Here is a 13,165-nt window from a genome sequence, read left to right as displayed (position 1 = left end):
TTCTTAAAAAAAGTAAAAAGAGTATCCCGTGGAATGTGAAACTCTTCTGTGAGCTGCGATATTTTCTTCGCAACCTTTTCAACCTCTCTGATAGTAGCGACTACCGACAGTCATGTTAAGCTAAAAGCAAAAGCAGAAAATGAAAAATAAGCTCCAAGATCAAACTACATTATGGATTGTCGCGCAATACTTGTAGTCGTGCTTGCACAACTCGCCACTAACCATTATCAATGTGGACAAACAGGCGAAACAAGATATTTCCCGCGGTTAATTAGTAGTCTTGTGCAAAAGCTCGAAAAGCACGAGCTCGGCTCGTCGCCTCGTTAGCTCCAGACGTATATGTGCAGCATGTATATACCTTGCGCAACTAAATAATTGTCTTCGAACTCGAGTGGACCAAGCCGAGCTCGAGCCCTTGCGGAAGTCTATTTAATTCCAACAATAATTATAGTATAACTGCTCTCTCAGCGCGGATATGTCGGCACCTAAGTGTGATATCAATTGTCCATCGTTTGCATATGTACTGCGATAAAAAGGGATAATCCGCCGATTTGACGGCTTCAATTTCATGTTCCCAACGATGAAAAAAAAACAGTCGATTGCACAAGGATATATACATGCGGTATCGTAAGCCTCACAAGGCGATTACGACAATCGGTGAGGCAGCTGTTTAAGTTCTGAATACATATTACCGTGTGGTGCATGGAACTGGTGTATCAAAACTGTTGAAAATAAGAAATTCTTTTATTTAATTTTGTTCTTTTATTGCTTTTCAAATTCATGTAATTTATGAAATAAACATAACAACTTTTAGAAAGTTTATTGAGCAAAAACTATAGTCCTTAATAGCCTTTCACGCTTTTAACCATATAGAACAAATAGCGAACTTGTACACGGCTGCTTTCAAAGACTTTTTTAGTCTTGTTGTCTACATCATGGATTATGCATGGAAAGCACAATGGAGTATTTTTACACGTTGATATAAAAGGTAAACGAGTTACGCAATTATTGATGATTTGCTTTATAAGCTATTCTTAAATTTGTAAAGTTTCTTAAATCTTAAGATTAAGAATAAATAACTTATCGCTACTCAGCCAGCAAGAATTGTTTCTAAAATGTTACCAAAATATTTTTCTGGAAACCTTACAACTTTTCCGGCAACCATTAAAAATGTTGCAATAATGTTTTGAAAACGTTCAAATGTCCACCTTTGAAGCCAAATATTGCCAAAATGTGGAAAAAATAATTTTCTGAATGTTGTCACAATGTTGTATAACGTATGTTTAAAAACCTTTTGGCAACATTTAGACAACGTTTCTAAAACAACAAAGTATTTAATTCAGTCAACGAAATTGTTGCGAAAATATTTCTACAAAATTTTTGGAAACGTTTCTAGAACGTTATTAAAACATTTATAAAACAAATACGCTTTGCTCTATATAAAAAATTTTAAGTACTGACCAGAGCAAATTGGTTTTATCAATGTTTTAATTACGTTTTATCAACGTTGCCGAAAATATTGTCAAAATGTTATAAAAATATTTCCGCAATATTTTCGTTGGCTGAAATAAAATTTTTTGTAATGTTTTAGAGGTAAGTAATGGTTTTATATGTTTAAAGGGTTACCTAAATATTTTCAAAAGATTTTCAAATATATGTTGTACCAACATTGTGATAACATTCAGAAAATTGATTTCAGTAATATTTTCGCAACATTTGGCTTCAAACAAAGGCGGACATTTGAACGTTTCGCAAACATTGCTGTAACATTCTTTACGGTTGCCGATAAAGTTGCGATGTTGCAGCAACGCATATTAATTAAATTAATTAGAGTAATTTATAATTTTTACAATGAGTATTTTATTTGAAAATTAATCTTCATACTCTTTAACAATTACATGGTTTTATAGCATAATTTCAAATTGAATCACATCAAGATATGAAACAATGCATTTAATCGATTATACTCGACTTTTAAATAAAAACATAGTAATAAAGAACAATAGCAAACGTTGTGGAAAGACGACTTTTTATTTACAAATAAATATTTTACAAGATTTTTTTACAAAGTATTCATTGTACTAGTCTTACCATCACATGTTCCTTAAAAGATTTCATATCATACGATCGAATGTTTTAAAACGTTACTATATACTCAATATTAATGTATGTAATTTATAGTACATCATATATGTGTACATCGTCATAACTCCGTTTTTATTTATATTTATAAAAAAATTTTTTTTTGAAAAATATAACATACAAAAGCTCCCAAAGTGGTTGATAGTACATCTTACTTTAGTTACTTTAGTAGTAATACAAATGTTTCAGAAAAATGCTGTGATCAATGGGTTTCGGCTAGTTATCAAATTATATTTGCAAGGAAACAATTTTATCTTACATAAAAATTAAAAAATTAGTATTAACTTCATTATATATCAATTATCTTTTTGATAAGAATGATTTTCATATAGGCAAAATACTCAATCAACATGAAAAAGATTAAAAATGAGCATATTGGAATTATATCTTATCTGAGAATAAATCAATCCAACTTTCACAATATATTTTATAATTAAAATAAACTGCAATAGCAACTTGAATAAGAATTGTCTGGCTCGTAATCATCTGTTAGTTGCAGTCCTTTCTTTCCTATTCGTTGCCTTGGTCCACTACTGCCATTTGCATTATTAGATTTCCAGGAATATGTGTCCCATAGGCCTGGTGTTTGAATGATCTAATAAAAAATATAAATAAATTTATTATTAAAATTTTTTTTTTCAATGGTTTTAATAATAAAAATTTAACCTTCTGAACAAGTTCTTCAAAACAACATTTTACTCCATCTGCAGTTTTCGCACTACTTTCAATGTATAATGTTTGGTGCCTTCTTGCAAACTGTAAACCCTCTTCTATGCTAACTTGTCTATTGGGAAGATCAATCTTGTTCCCAACAACCATTTTGACAATGTCTGTTTTGTTGCAATATGTGTGTAGCTCATTCAACCATGTGTCTAATCTTATGAATGTTGATCTGTCTGTAACATCATAAACTAAAATAGCTCCTTGACCATCTCGATAGTAGTTGGGAGTCAGTGTACGAAATCTTTCTTGTCCAGCAGTGTCCTAATAAAAAGTCGATTTTCATTAGACTGACATGATAAATATTTTAATTATCTTTAAATAACACTCACCCAAATAGCTAACTTAACTGTGTTACCATCGATTGTAATTTTTTTAGACTTGTAGTCCATCCCAACTGTGTTTTGTATGTTATCATGGAATTCATCCTCCGTAAACCTTAGCAAGATACTAAATAACAAAATGAAAAAAGTTTTGATTACAGTACTCTCCAGTTGTTAGTACTGACAATAATTTGAGTTATGCTTCAAGAGTTCAATTCCATTAAAAAATAATCGTAAAGCAAACGTTGAACATAACCTCAAATCTTCATAACAAAGTAATATAAAAGTACGTCGTAAATAGATTTGATCGGTTGGATGAGTATTCGATTGCTTCAAAATAGAAATAAGAGAACTACAAAGTAAAGATACTCAAACATACCTTGATTTTCCGACATTGGTCTCGCCAATCATTAGGATTTTCAATATTGTCAAAACTTCATCTTCGCGATCCATTGCAACTTTGATGATATTACAAAACAAAATAACAATATAAAGTCTTGTCTTGAAAAAAATTAGTGCAAAGTACAGTTGTCGATCGAAAATTAATAACTATATTGTTATAGAATTTAAAAGATTAAACTCTGTTTTGCTTGATCTTTTAAATTGCTATTGATAATATTTATAACAAGGAAAATTAGAATAACAAAACTATGGATGAATGCGTCACTGTTAGCACAAGAGCTGCGTGGATTTTGTCATTTTTTGTAGTCGTCTGCGGTCGTCCAGCTGATCAGTTAGAGATGGCGATTGAAACGTCCTTGGGACATTTAAAAATTTTAAACTCCAGGTATAATCTAATCAATAATTGTTGTGTTGTTTTTATTTTTATAATGATCAATCAAAATTAACGTCAGCTTTCTCCATTACCATAACAAAGATTTCAATGTCGCTTTAATAACTTTATTAACTTAATAACCAACATGAAATTTACTTTTCATATTATAATACTATTATTATAGAGTTTTACTAAAGAAAATAATATGAGAATGTCTATAATATTGTACCACAAACTTTTTACAATTGCTTTATTATTATTAAGCGCTTCACAAAATCACGTTGCACTAATCGCAAAATTAGAAAAATCGCTTCAACAAGCAAATTGCAATCCTTATTAAGCTAGGCAATCGAATATTTTCCTTGGCATAGAAAAGGCACGTCAGATGTCGCCTAACGTCCATTTATACTCTCGCATGTATACATTATACAGAGTTGGCGGCGTGCACTTGCATTTTGCCTCTCGTAGTCGCGTCAAAAGAGGAGATAAAAGGGTTCGCTCGAAAATACAAAAAACACATCTCTCATGTACTCTCGCTCTCTAGAGAGAAAAAGCGTTTCAGAGACAAGACGCGATTTCGTAAAGAGTGAAAGTACACACGCGAGGAGAAGATTACATTTAGTTCGTGTCTTCATCGCTGTTGCTGCAGTGAAAAGGAATATCATTCGCGTGTTTCCCGCACGCTCGTGCGGTTCGTATGTAAGTTGATGCTATACAGTGTTGTGTGCTTGTATCATGCACTCAGCCATAATAATTATTGCACGTTGTTTTCGATTCTTTCAGCGCTGTATGGTATATATATGCGTGCGTGTATGTATGTGTGTGACTTAATTAGAGTTTCGCGTTTGATATAGAGTGGAAGTCATGTGCGTTCAACGAGCTCATCAGCACATTTTTATTTTATCGCAAGAACTGAGAAAGACAAGCGTGGTAGAATGGGGAACAAGCGAAAAACACAAAAGCAGTCGCCGATGGGGATAGGGTAACGCGCAACGCCATATAAGTATGCTAATAAAAACGAAGAGAATAGACAGCGTACGTATATGTAGTCGGAGGAGCGAGAAAAAAATAACGGAGCCATGCAGTATCTCCGTCATTACTGAACGGCGCGAAATTTCAAAAAATTCCAACGTCCCCCTCCTCCCTAACCGCGCTCTCTCCGGTTTCTCTGACGTAAACACAACGTTGCGACTTCAGACTAATCATTCACCAGTAAAATAACTGATGAAACTCCATCAAACCTCATAGATCAGTTGGAAAATCGAAAGAACTTTCACTATCCACCGTCGAATCCACCGCAGATATAAATAAATAAAAAAAATACAAAACCGAAGCGGTCGGAGACGGTCACAGCCGTGCGGCGCAGCCCAGCAGCACGCTCGTTTCGATCAGAGAGAAAGAGAGAGAGGGAGAGAGCGCGAGAGATCGTTTGTTGGTAGGTGGGGGTCTAATACTGGGAAAATGGCGGCGGGGCAACCTCGGCAGTCGAAGCAGTAGCGAAGGGGTCGAGCTCGCGTCGAGAGGTTGCTGCTGCTCCAGCTCTCTCGCTCGTGTATACGTACGTGTACGTGTGTGCGAGTGTGTTGTGTGTGGAAAATGGCGAGTTGGTGAGTCCGAGAGAGCGAGAGTGTGCCGATTTGTGCGTGTATCAGTAATATGTAACCCCTACGTGCAATTTATTGCAAAAGATTACAATTTGTGTAAGACTGCGAACAGCAAATTTGTACGCAGTCAGCCACGAGGACACCATGGCATCCGAAAGGTACGCGTTTATATACATGTGGTTGTGTGTGCACACACTCCCGCGCGAATCGATATCCAATTTTTTTTTCATCTGTATATATACGCGAGTCCACGTATATATATGTAGAGGAGAGCGTGGGCGACAGGGCTGCTGTGCCGTTTAAAGGGAATGCTACGTACTAGCTTGCTCTGGCCGTCGCCGATGCAATTAGGAAAAAGTAGAACCCGTGTAGGAGGAAAGCTTCGAGATAATTAGGTATTATTCCCTGAGGGTTGTAACATTTGGGATTTCGTTGCTCCATCGGCGGCCAGAAAGTGAGAGAAAGAACAAAAAAGATCAATTTTTAACGTACGTGATGAGTTTTAGCTATCACGAGCCGCAGGAAGTGTACACACGTGAGTCTCGGCCTCTTCCTTCTCACACGAGTGGGACTCTTTTTCGAGGCTGCTTCCCAAAAGCGATGAATGCAGCTATACAGCAAGTCTAGTCATTTTGTCCCTCGAGGGCTTCCTTCTCTCTCTCTCTCTCTCTCTCTCTCTCTCTCTCTCTCTCTCTCTCTCTCTCTCTCTCTCTCTCTCTCTCTCTCTCTCTCTCTCTCTCTCTCTTTCTCTCTCCATCAGCGAGAACCAAGTTTTCTTGATGAGAAAATGTCTTGCGTTTTTTTGCTCTCTATATGTTTCACATTTTTTGTGCCTCAGGTATAGAGGCGACAAAAATTTGTCGGTTGTCGGTTTTTCTTTCTCCCGGTAGGTTGTACTACTGCGCGAACATGAATCCGGAAACGAAATTTTACTTCGAATTGCTTGATTGCACTTGGCACTTTCTCGAGTTTCTTTTTAATTGTGATAGGGGGAGGGTTATATAGCTGCTGATTTATTTTCTTTTGGGAACGGTGAAAATGGTCGATGACAGCCAAGAGAGCGATAAGCGAGTGTAGGATATCTAAAAGTTAGATTCGGTAAAAGTAATCAACGTGAGCCCGTGCGCAGGGAATGAAAGTTTCACTTTCAAACTCAATAGCGGCAGCAGCGTGTGGATTGGATTCATAATTAAAGGTCCGCGTATATACACGACGCTCTCTGTGTACTCTATCGCAGGCGGTAACAAAAAAATGAATGAAGGAGCTCAAAAGGGAAGGCCAAAATCGTTTTTTTCTCTCCGCGTTATCTCGTGTCTTTTGTGTTCATGTCCTCCAGTCCACGCATAGTCTGCGGTAGTTTTTTATTTTTCCCGTTCCTTTGAAAAAAAATAAAAACTCTCATCTCGCTGCTTTTTAGAGCTCTAAAGTATAGATTTTCTACTCTTACGCACACTTTTTTCATACATAACTCTTAAGTACTTTTTATATTTCTAAGTAGTTATAGTGTATCCAAGCGCCAGAAAAATAGGAAAGAAGTGCAGTCCAGTCAAGAAAAAAAAAACGACGCGAAGTTTTGCAACTGGAACAAATCGATTTACTTTCTGGCGCAAGTTTACTCCGCAATTTCAAGTTCGTGTCAGTCAATACGAGAAGAAAGAATATAAACGTGCTCTGCAACGGTCTGGATGGTTTTTTTCTGTTCTTCGGAATCACCATGCATTATTAAAACCAAAAGGAGGTGAAGTCTCTGCCAGTCAATTGGGCGACGACGACGGTGTACATTGCGTATATCACCACATCATTCTCCAGCTACTTTGCTTTTTTCCAAAGAACGCCGCCCCCTCTGTCTGTCTCTCTCTCTTGTGCGCTGCTTTTGTTTTTACGTGCCCCCGAGGTCTTTCGTGGGTGAGGGTCGCGGAAAATTTAAAGAGCTTGCCGCTTGCTTTCTTCTCGCCGAATGGCAATCAATTTTCCACCAACCACACGAATACATTTCCTCATCGATCGCCTCGCACACATCAAGATTTCATAAAATCCTCGAAGCGACTCGCTATTGTTTCAAAAGTGTTTTCGATAAGCGTGCTAAAGCAGCAAATTCGCTTGCGAGCGACGAAACAAGTTTTTGCGCGCTTCGATATTTTCGCAACCCCCTCGCGCGGGCTCGATTTTAAATGTACGTCGCGAAAAGCGTCTACGGGAAAAAAGAGAAATACGTCTGCCTTGCTTCTGGAAACAACTGGATTTCCGCGAGATTTGGGTTTTTCGGGACTCGCGAATTTTTCGCAAGCTTTGGCAGTACCGCAGCGACGGCCACTCGTGTTGAACGCCCACGTTGCTTTAGCAGCTCCGTAACGGAAAAACACAAAACAATAGAAGCTCAACTGCCGCGACAGAGCGAGGCGACGCGCCATCCTGATTTCGATCTCGCTTTATAAATGTTACACCCACGCTTCAAAGTTCGCCAAGGTCTTTGAAGGCGCTGCAGCCACAGACGAGAAGGGATAGAAGGGACGCGCGTCGATTTGGAAAAAAAAAAAAAATAAAAGAATAGCACGCGCCTTGATAACTGCGTTAAAAGGCACTCACGACGTTCGAGACGAGCGAACCGCATGCACATATGCGCCGACTTTGGGTGGGACCGCGAACTATACTTACTCTCCGTCGACATCCTTTTGCTTTGCGCTATTCTCTTTTTAACGTCTGCTCGTCTCTCTCGTGTGCGCGCGCGCGCGTGTCTGTGTTAGCGCGTGGGTTTTGTGGGACTTGGGCGAATTGAAAAAGTTTCGATTAGCTTCCTCTACTCGTCGTTGTCTTTCGCAATTGTTCCCGCACGGAATCACGCTTGATGCAATTACTCGCTCATTGTCAATGGCAAGAGTTTATCGAATCACGAGAAGACTGGAAAATGGAAAATCATTATTGATTGCCGACTGTTCGCCCTCGCGTCGATAGATTGTAACTCAAGGCTCGATTCATTAACGCTTTCGCGATGAGTCAGACTCAGCTTCCCCGCGTCTCAGGACTTTGATCTCTCGTCCGCCTTTTTTTTCCTTCTATTTTAGCCGCGCACGAAAAGTCACCGTAAGAAACAATCGTTTCGCCGTCACGCCAGTTGTAAATCGTCGCGGTTACGACGTTAATACAAAATAAGCGTCCACTCTGTTTCTGCACAATGCCCCTTGTAACCGTATACGATGACAGAGTCGCTACGAATTTTATGTTATTACCGTGGCGACACTACGCCGTCGCGGGGTAAAAACTTGTTTTCCCAAGCGTCGTGTCGTTGAAGCGCACTTTAATGCGCGTCTATGTTATATTTTCAATTTTCATCACGACGACGCGGGGCGAAATTAATCGCCATTGTTATTGTGGCTGGCAGTTAAATTCACAAGCGGCCGCCGCGGAGGCTGGCATTAGACGCTAATTTGCATTTGACGCTCACAACGCGCAAGTTCGATTGAGACGTCGTATGCTCGTTCTACAATTTTCACGTTGCGCTGCGCCGAGCTTCCTTTTAGTAGCTCATTATGCGCAACAAATCTCTGCAGCTCGCGCAACAATTTACGATTGCACCAGTCGCTAATTTCCAGATTATACCGCCGTGTCGTTTTACGCTGCGCATCTCCCCGAAGAGCAATCATCAAAATTCGATAAACAGTTATCGTAGAATGCTCGAAGCTGCCTCGCGTGGATGAGCGCTCACTTGGGATTGCACAACGAGTACGGCGAGACTCGTTAAATAATTTCGCGACCCGGCGCAGTTTAAGAAATAGCATTGCAAAGCTGCAGCCCGTCTAATTAAAAAAGCGACGCTGCGCATTTCTTTTCTCTCGTCGAGATTGCCGAAACCTTCGCCATCTCTCTCTATCTCTTACACACACACACACACACACACACACACACACACACACACACACACACACACACACACACACACACACACACTACTCGTCGTCGCATATAATAATCGTGACGTGTCTCGCGTTCGCGAAACACTATATAACGACACTCTCTCCGGCTCTTTTGTGCATTCGCTGCAATTCTTCCCTCGGCGGCAGCCAGCAGCGAGCTCGCCTGTGTGTACCTCGCACCAAGGATTTCGTAGGCGAGCTTTCTTCTTCTCTGCTCTCCATCGACGTCGCGGGTGTCATGTGTTGTTGCTCGAAACGTACCGCGTTTCAGGCTCTATGCGCGCGCGTGTGTCGCGGTACAGTAAGTACGAAATGCGTTTCGCGTGCTTCCGGATCTTACCAAGAAGGATAGGCGAACCGTTAAGCGTCGAGAGGATGCTTTTCTCCGGCCTGCGCGCGTATCGTGCGCGCGCTTCAATCTCGCCGATTTCCCCCTCGCGCTCTCGTAATAACCTCTGCTCGTTTGCATTATCGCGCGCGCCAGCCTATCCTCCTTCTTCTTTTTTCATCTGCTTTTATAAAACTTTCATGAGGCTCTGTGATTAGCCGTGCGCGAAAAATGCACGCGGTGTTGCTTTAAACGGCGGGCAACAACAACGGAGACAAACTACGACGTCTACGGTAAAAAGTTATAAAATGACAGCGTGCGCGTACTTCATTGCAAGAACCGCTATGGTTCTCCGTTCGTTCGCTTTGTTGTCTATTTCTTTTCTTTTCCCGAACATTTCTAAATGGAAATGCAGTTGCCGTGACTGTTGTTACGTTCGCGTCACTAGCTATCATAGCACGCCATACTTGGAAAAGCCCCAAGTATCTCATAATATCCTATCGATTGAGTTCCAGTGACTCTCGAGCGCAATTCAGCTTCTGATTGGCTTTGGGGAACGTTATAGAGTTGCGCTTAATGCCGCTGCGTACGCAAACAGGTTCGTCCGAGCCGCAAAACGCGGCAAACTGATAGCCGCCGTGAGCACGCGATCCCACACTCGATTGGACCCGGCACTTAGGCGTTATTGTATACAGCTGAATCCCCCGCGCTCGACGTCGGCACATCAAGTAATTACGCTCGAAAAGTCGGACGGCTGTGGCTCCGAGTGTCTCCTCTCCCCCTAAGCTTCTGCCGTTGCCGCGCGCGCGCGAGACGTTTCTGCGAGCGACAGAATCGAGGGCGCGTGCGGCGCACGCACTGCGCGTCCCTTTCGCGAGGCAGCCGAGCGAGAGAGCGCGACGCCGCCTAATTCGGGCCAATTAAACCGGCGCTCGTGTCGCCTTCTCGAAGCCCGGCCAGCTGCACGACTGTCGCGCGTATCCGCGGAATCCAATGGCTCGCGAGTGATTCGAGCTCGCGGTCCCGACGAAAGTCAAGCGGTTTCGCGCGAATTCCCATCGAACGGGGGGCCCCGTCCTCGTCGACGACGCCTCGCGCACTCTTGCAGCTTTCGAGAAGCAGCCGCGCGCCGAGCCTCGTTTTATCGTGCAATTGGAGCGACCAGATTTGATTGATCGGCGAACGAGTCCGTCCAATTGAGCCGAGCAAACAACGCGCCTAATCCGCCACTTGGCCGTAGTTTCGTCGCAGTCGACGTTTCATCGATCCGAACGGGATGCCCGAGCAGCTGAAAATTCCCTCTGCAGCGCGCGCGCCTCGTTAAAACTATTTCCGCCGGCCGGCGTTTTGCTGTTCGATCGATTATGCTAAGCCCCCCCCCCCCTCCTTGCCGCGCAAGCACACATTTTAAGTTGACTTTCACTCTGCTGGTAAATTGTAGTCGCTCGTTTTATGCCACAAGGTGCTAAGAGGATTTTGCGTAAGCGAGAAAAACAAATTAAAAAAAAACGTCGGAAGTGAATGCAGCTCATGACTTTTTTTTTTGCGTGGATCGTAAATTATTATGTAAAGGTGTTATACGCGCCGTAGTCTCTTTCGGGGAAGTACACGCAGCACGGTCCGATATCGGTAAATTTCGATGAGAAACGAGCGAGAAATTCCGTTACGTAAGGCTGCATATAACTAAACGTTCGTATAGAATCCCGATTGCTGCGGGAGGATTCGCGATCGACAGGTACGCGCGTCTTTTTGTTTCCACGAGCGTCGTTCGATTCGTTCGCTTATCAATGCGCTCTCCGTCGCACGCGAGACGGGGCGACCCTTTGAAAGAAGTCGCGCGCTCAACGAGTGATCCGCGGCCGTGGATGCCTTGGGAGTTGGGCGCGAAAGACGCGAGAGCGCGCGCTCGCGATTCTTTCGCGTCTCCGCCGAAAATAGAACTTGTGCGTGCGTTCGCTCTCGTAAAGAGCCCCGGTTACGTCAGTTACATACGCCCGAGAGCGGGATATCGCGCGGCTTATGCATTGTAAAATTGGCTCGAGAGCCACCAGCGTGTGACCCCGAGGAAAGCCGCTGAATCGTTTATTTTCCGTCAACTCGCCGGGCAACTCGTTTGCCGCGCTGCCTTTGTTTTGGCTTCCCTTTATTAATAGATCGCAACGGAGGATGGAATTTGATTGTGTACACGCGTGGCGCCTAGACTGCGCCCATACGTACCCGCTCTCCATTGGCAATGATAATGCCCAACGGAATAAAAGTTCCACGCGCACCTTCGCTTGCGATCATTCTTAAGTGATCCGACGCGATAATATGCTGTTTAGGCTTAATGGATAATTCATTGGATTACGCTTTCCACGCACGCAAGTCATTCTAATCATATCGACGTTTAATTTCATGTTCTAACTTGAGACCATTGTACTAGTGCTAAATCCGATAGCAAATACGCGAGTTGATGTTGCGTGTCGCATTTGAATTTCGAGAAATCTTTCGATCCTAAAAAAAAAGAGAATCGTACACACGCGTGACTCACTCGGGCGGTACGCTCGGGCAGAAAGAGAGAGAGAGAGAGAGCAGAGAGAGAGGAGAGAGAGAGAGAGAGGGAGAGAGAGAGAGAGAGAGAGAGAGAGCGAGAGAGAGAGAGAGAGAGAGAGAGAGAGAGAGAGAGAGAGAGAGAGAGAGAGAGAGAGAGAGAGAGAGAGAGAGGAGCTATCGAAGTAACAGAAACGCAGGACAAAAAGTGAACTCGTGCGCGATCGAGTGTCTGCAAGATTTACAAACTGAGTGCGTCAAAACAGAAGCGAAGCTTCTGCTCTGTCGTGACAATTGTTTTTCGCTTGAAAGAGGGGGGCGGGGAGCTTCGAAGCGTTACAATAATCCGTTGGAAATAGCTTTTTTTATCTCTCACTGTCGAGGATACGAATTAGACGCGGGCGAAAAACTTTGTATAATCGATTCTAAATCGGTCTACGCTAAATGTTTGCTATAGATTATCACTCTGCGACAAGAAGATTATTTCTTTTGCGAGTTTATATATGTTCATTCGCACAAAGTAACTTTCAGTCGCAGGCGACTTAAACTGTACTGAAAAAAAAACCAAAAGAGCGAGAGAGGGAGAGAGAGACATTGTCATTAAGCGCATCCGTGCTAAAAGCTCATTGTTCAAAGCGTGACACTATACGTCTGAACCGGTGTTTCTCGCGTTGGAAAGTTAAAAAGAGGGATAAGTAAAAAGAAAGTCGCCGTCGCATTGAATAAAGCGATAATGGGGAGGGAAAAGAGGAAAATGACCAAACTGCGTTTGTTCGCTGGCTTCGTTCCAAAGAGACGATTTTCAGTTCGGTTCTCGTCGATGAATCATTTCC

At 42.3% G+C, this 13,165-nt stretch overlaps 2 protein-coding genes across 8 annotated transcripts in view; one reads left to right on the top strand and one right to left on the bottom strand.

Annotated features, from left to right (window-relative positions):
• Positions 1–1,995: 1,995 nt before the first annotated feature.
• LOC131670115 (ras-related protein Rab-18-B-like) lies at positions 1,996–4,367 on the bottom strand. Of its 2 annotated transcripts, XM_058945489.1 has the most exons (5): positions 4,053–4,367; positions 3,565–3,979; positions 3,195–3,312; positions 2,809–3,126; positions 1,996–2,737 (listed from the first exon to the last, which is right to left on the bottom strand). In XM_058945489.1, the coding sequence occupies exons 2-5, from the start codon at positions 3,636–3,638 to the stop codon at positions 2,576–2,578; spliced, it is 672 nt and encodes a 223-aa protein (XP_058801472.1). In that variant the 5' UTR covers positions 3,639–3,979; positions 4,053–4,367; the 3' UTR covers positions 1,996–2,575. The 2 variants fall into 2 exon arrangements, with proteins under 2 accessions (XP_058801472.1, XP_058801471.1); XM_058945488.1 differs by having other exon boundaries at positions 3,565–4,367.
• Positions 4,368–5,470: 1,103 nt separating this feature from the next.
• Positions 5,471–13,165, top strand: part of LOC131670095 (rho GTPase-activating protein 39-like) — a 28,173-nt gene continuing 20,478 nt past the window's right edge. For all 6 annotated transcript variants that reach the window (XM_058945458.1, XM_058945456.1, XM_058945453.1 and 3 more), the window contains exon 1: positions 5,471–5,722. In XM_058945458.1, the coding sequence (XP_058801441.1) occupies positions 5,709–5,722 (14 nt within the window). In that variant the 5' untranslated portion in view covers positions 5,471–5,708. The remainder of the gene's footprint in view (positions 5,723–13,165) is intronic.

This window comes from Phymastichus coffea, unplaced genomic scaffold, assembly GCF_024137745.1.
Source record: "Phymastichus coffea isolate CEN01 unplaced genomic scaffold, Cenicafe_Pcof_1.1 PCOF00100, whole genome shotgun sequence".
NCBI classification, from domain to species: Eukaryota; Metazoa; Arthropoda; class Insecta; order Hymenoptera; family Eulophidae; genus Phymastichus; species Phymastichus coffea.
The sequence above is the reverse complement of the archived record's forward strand: the minus strand, read 5'-3'. Positions and strand labels throughout refer to the sequence as shown.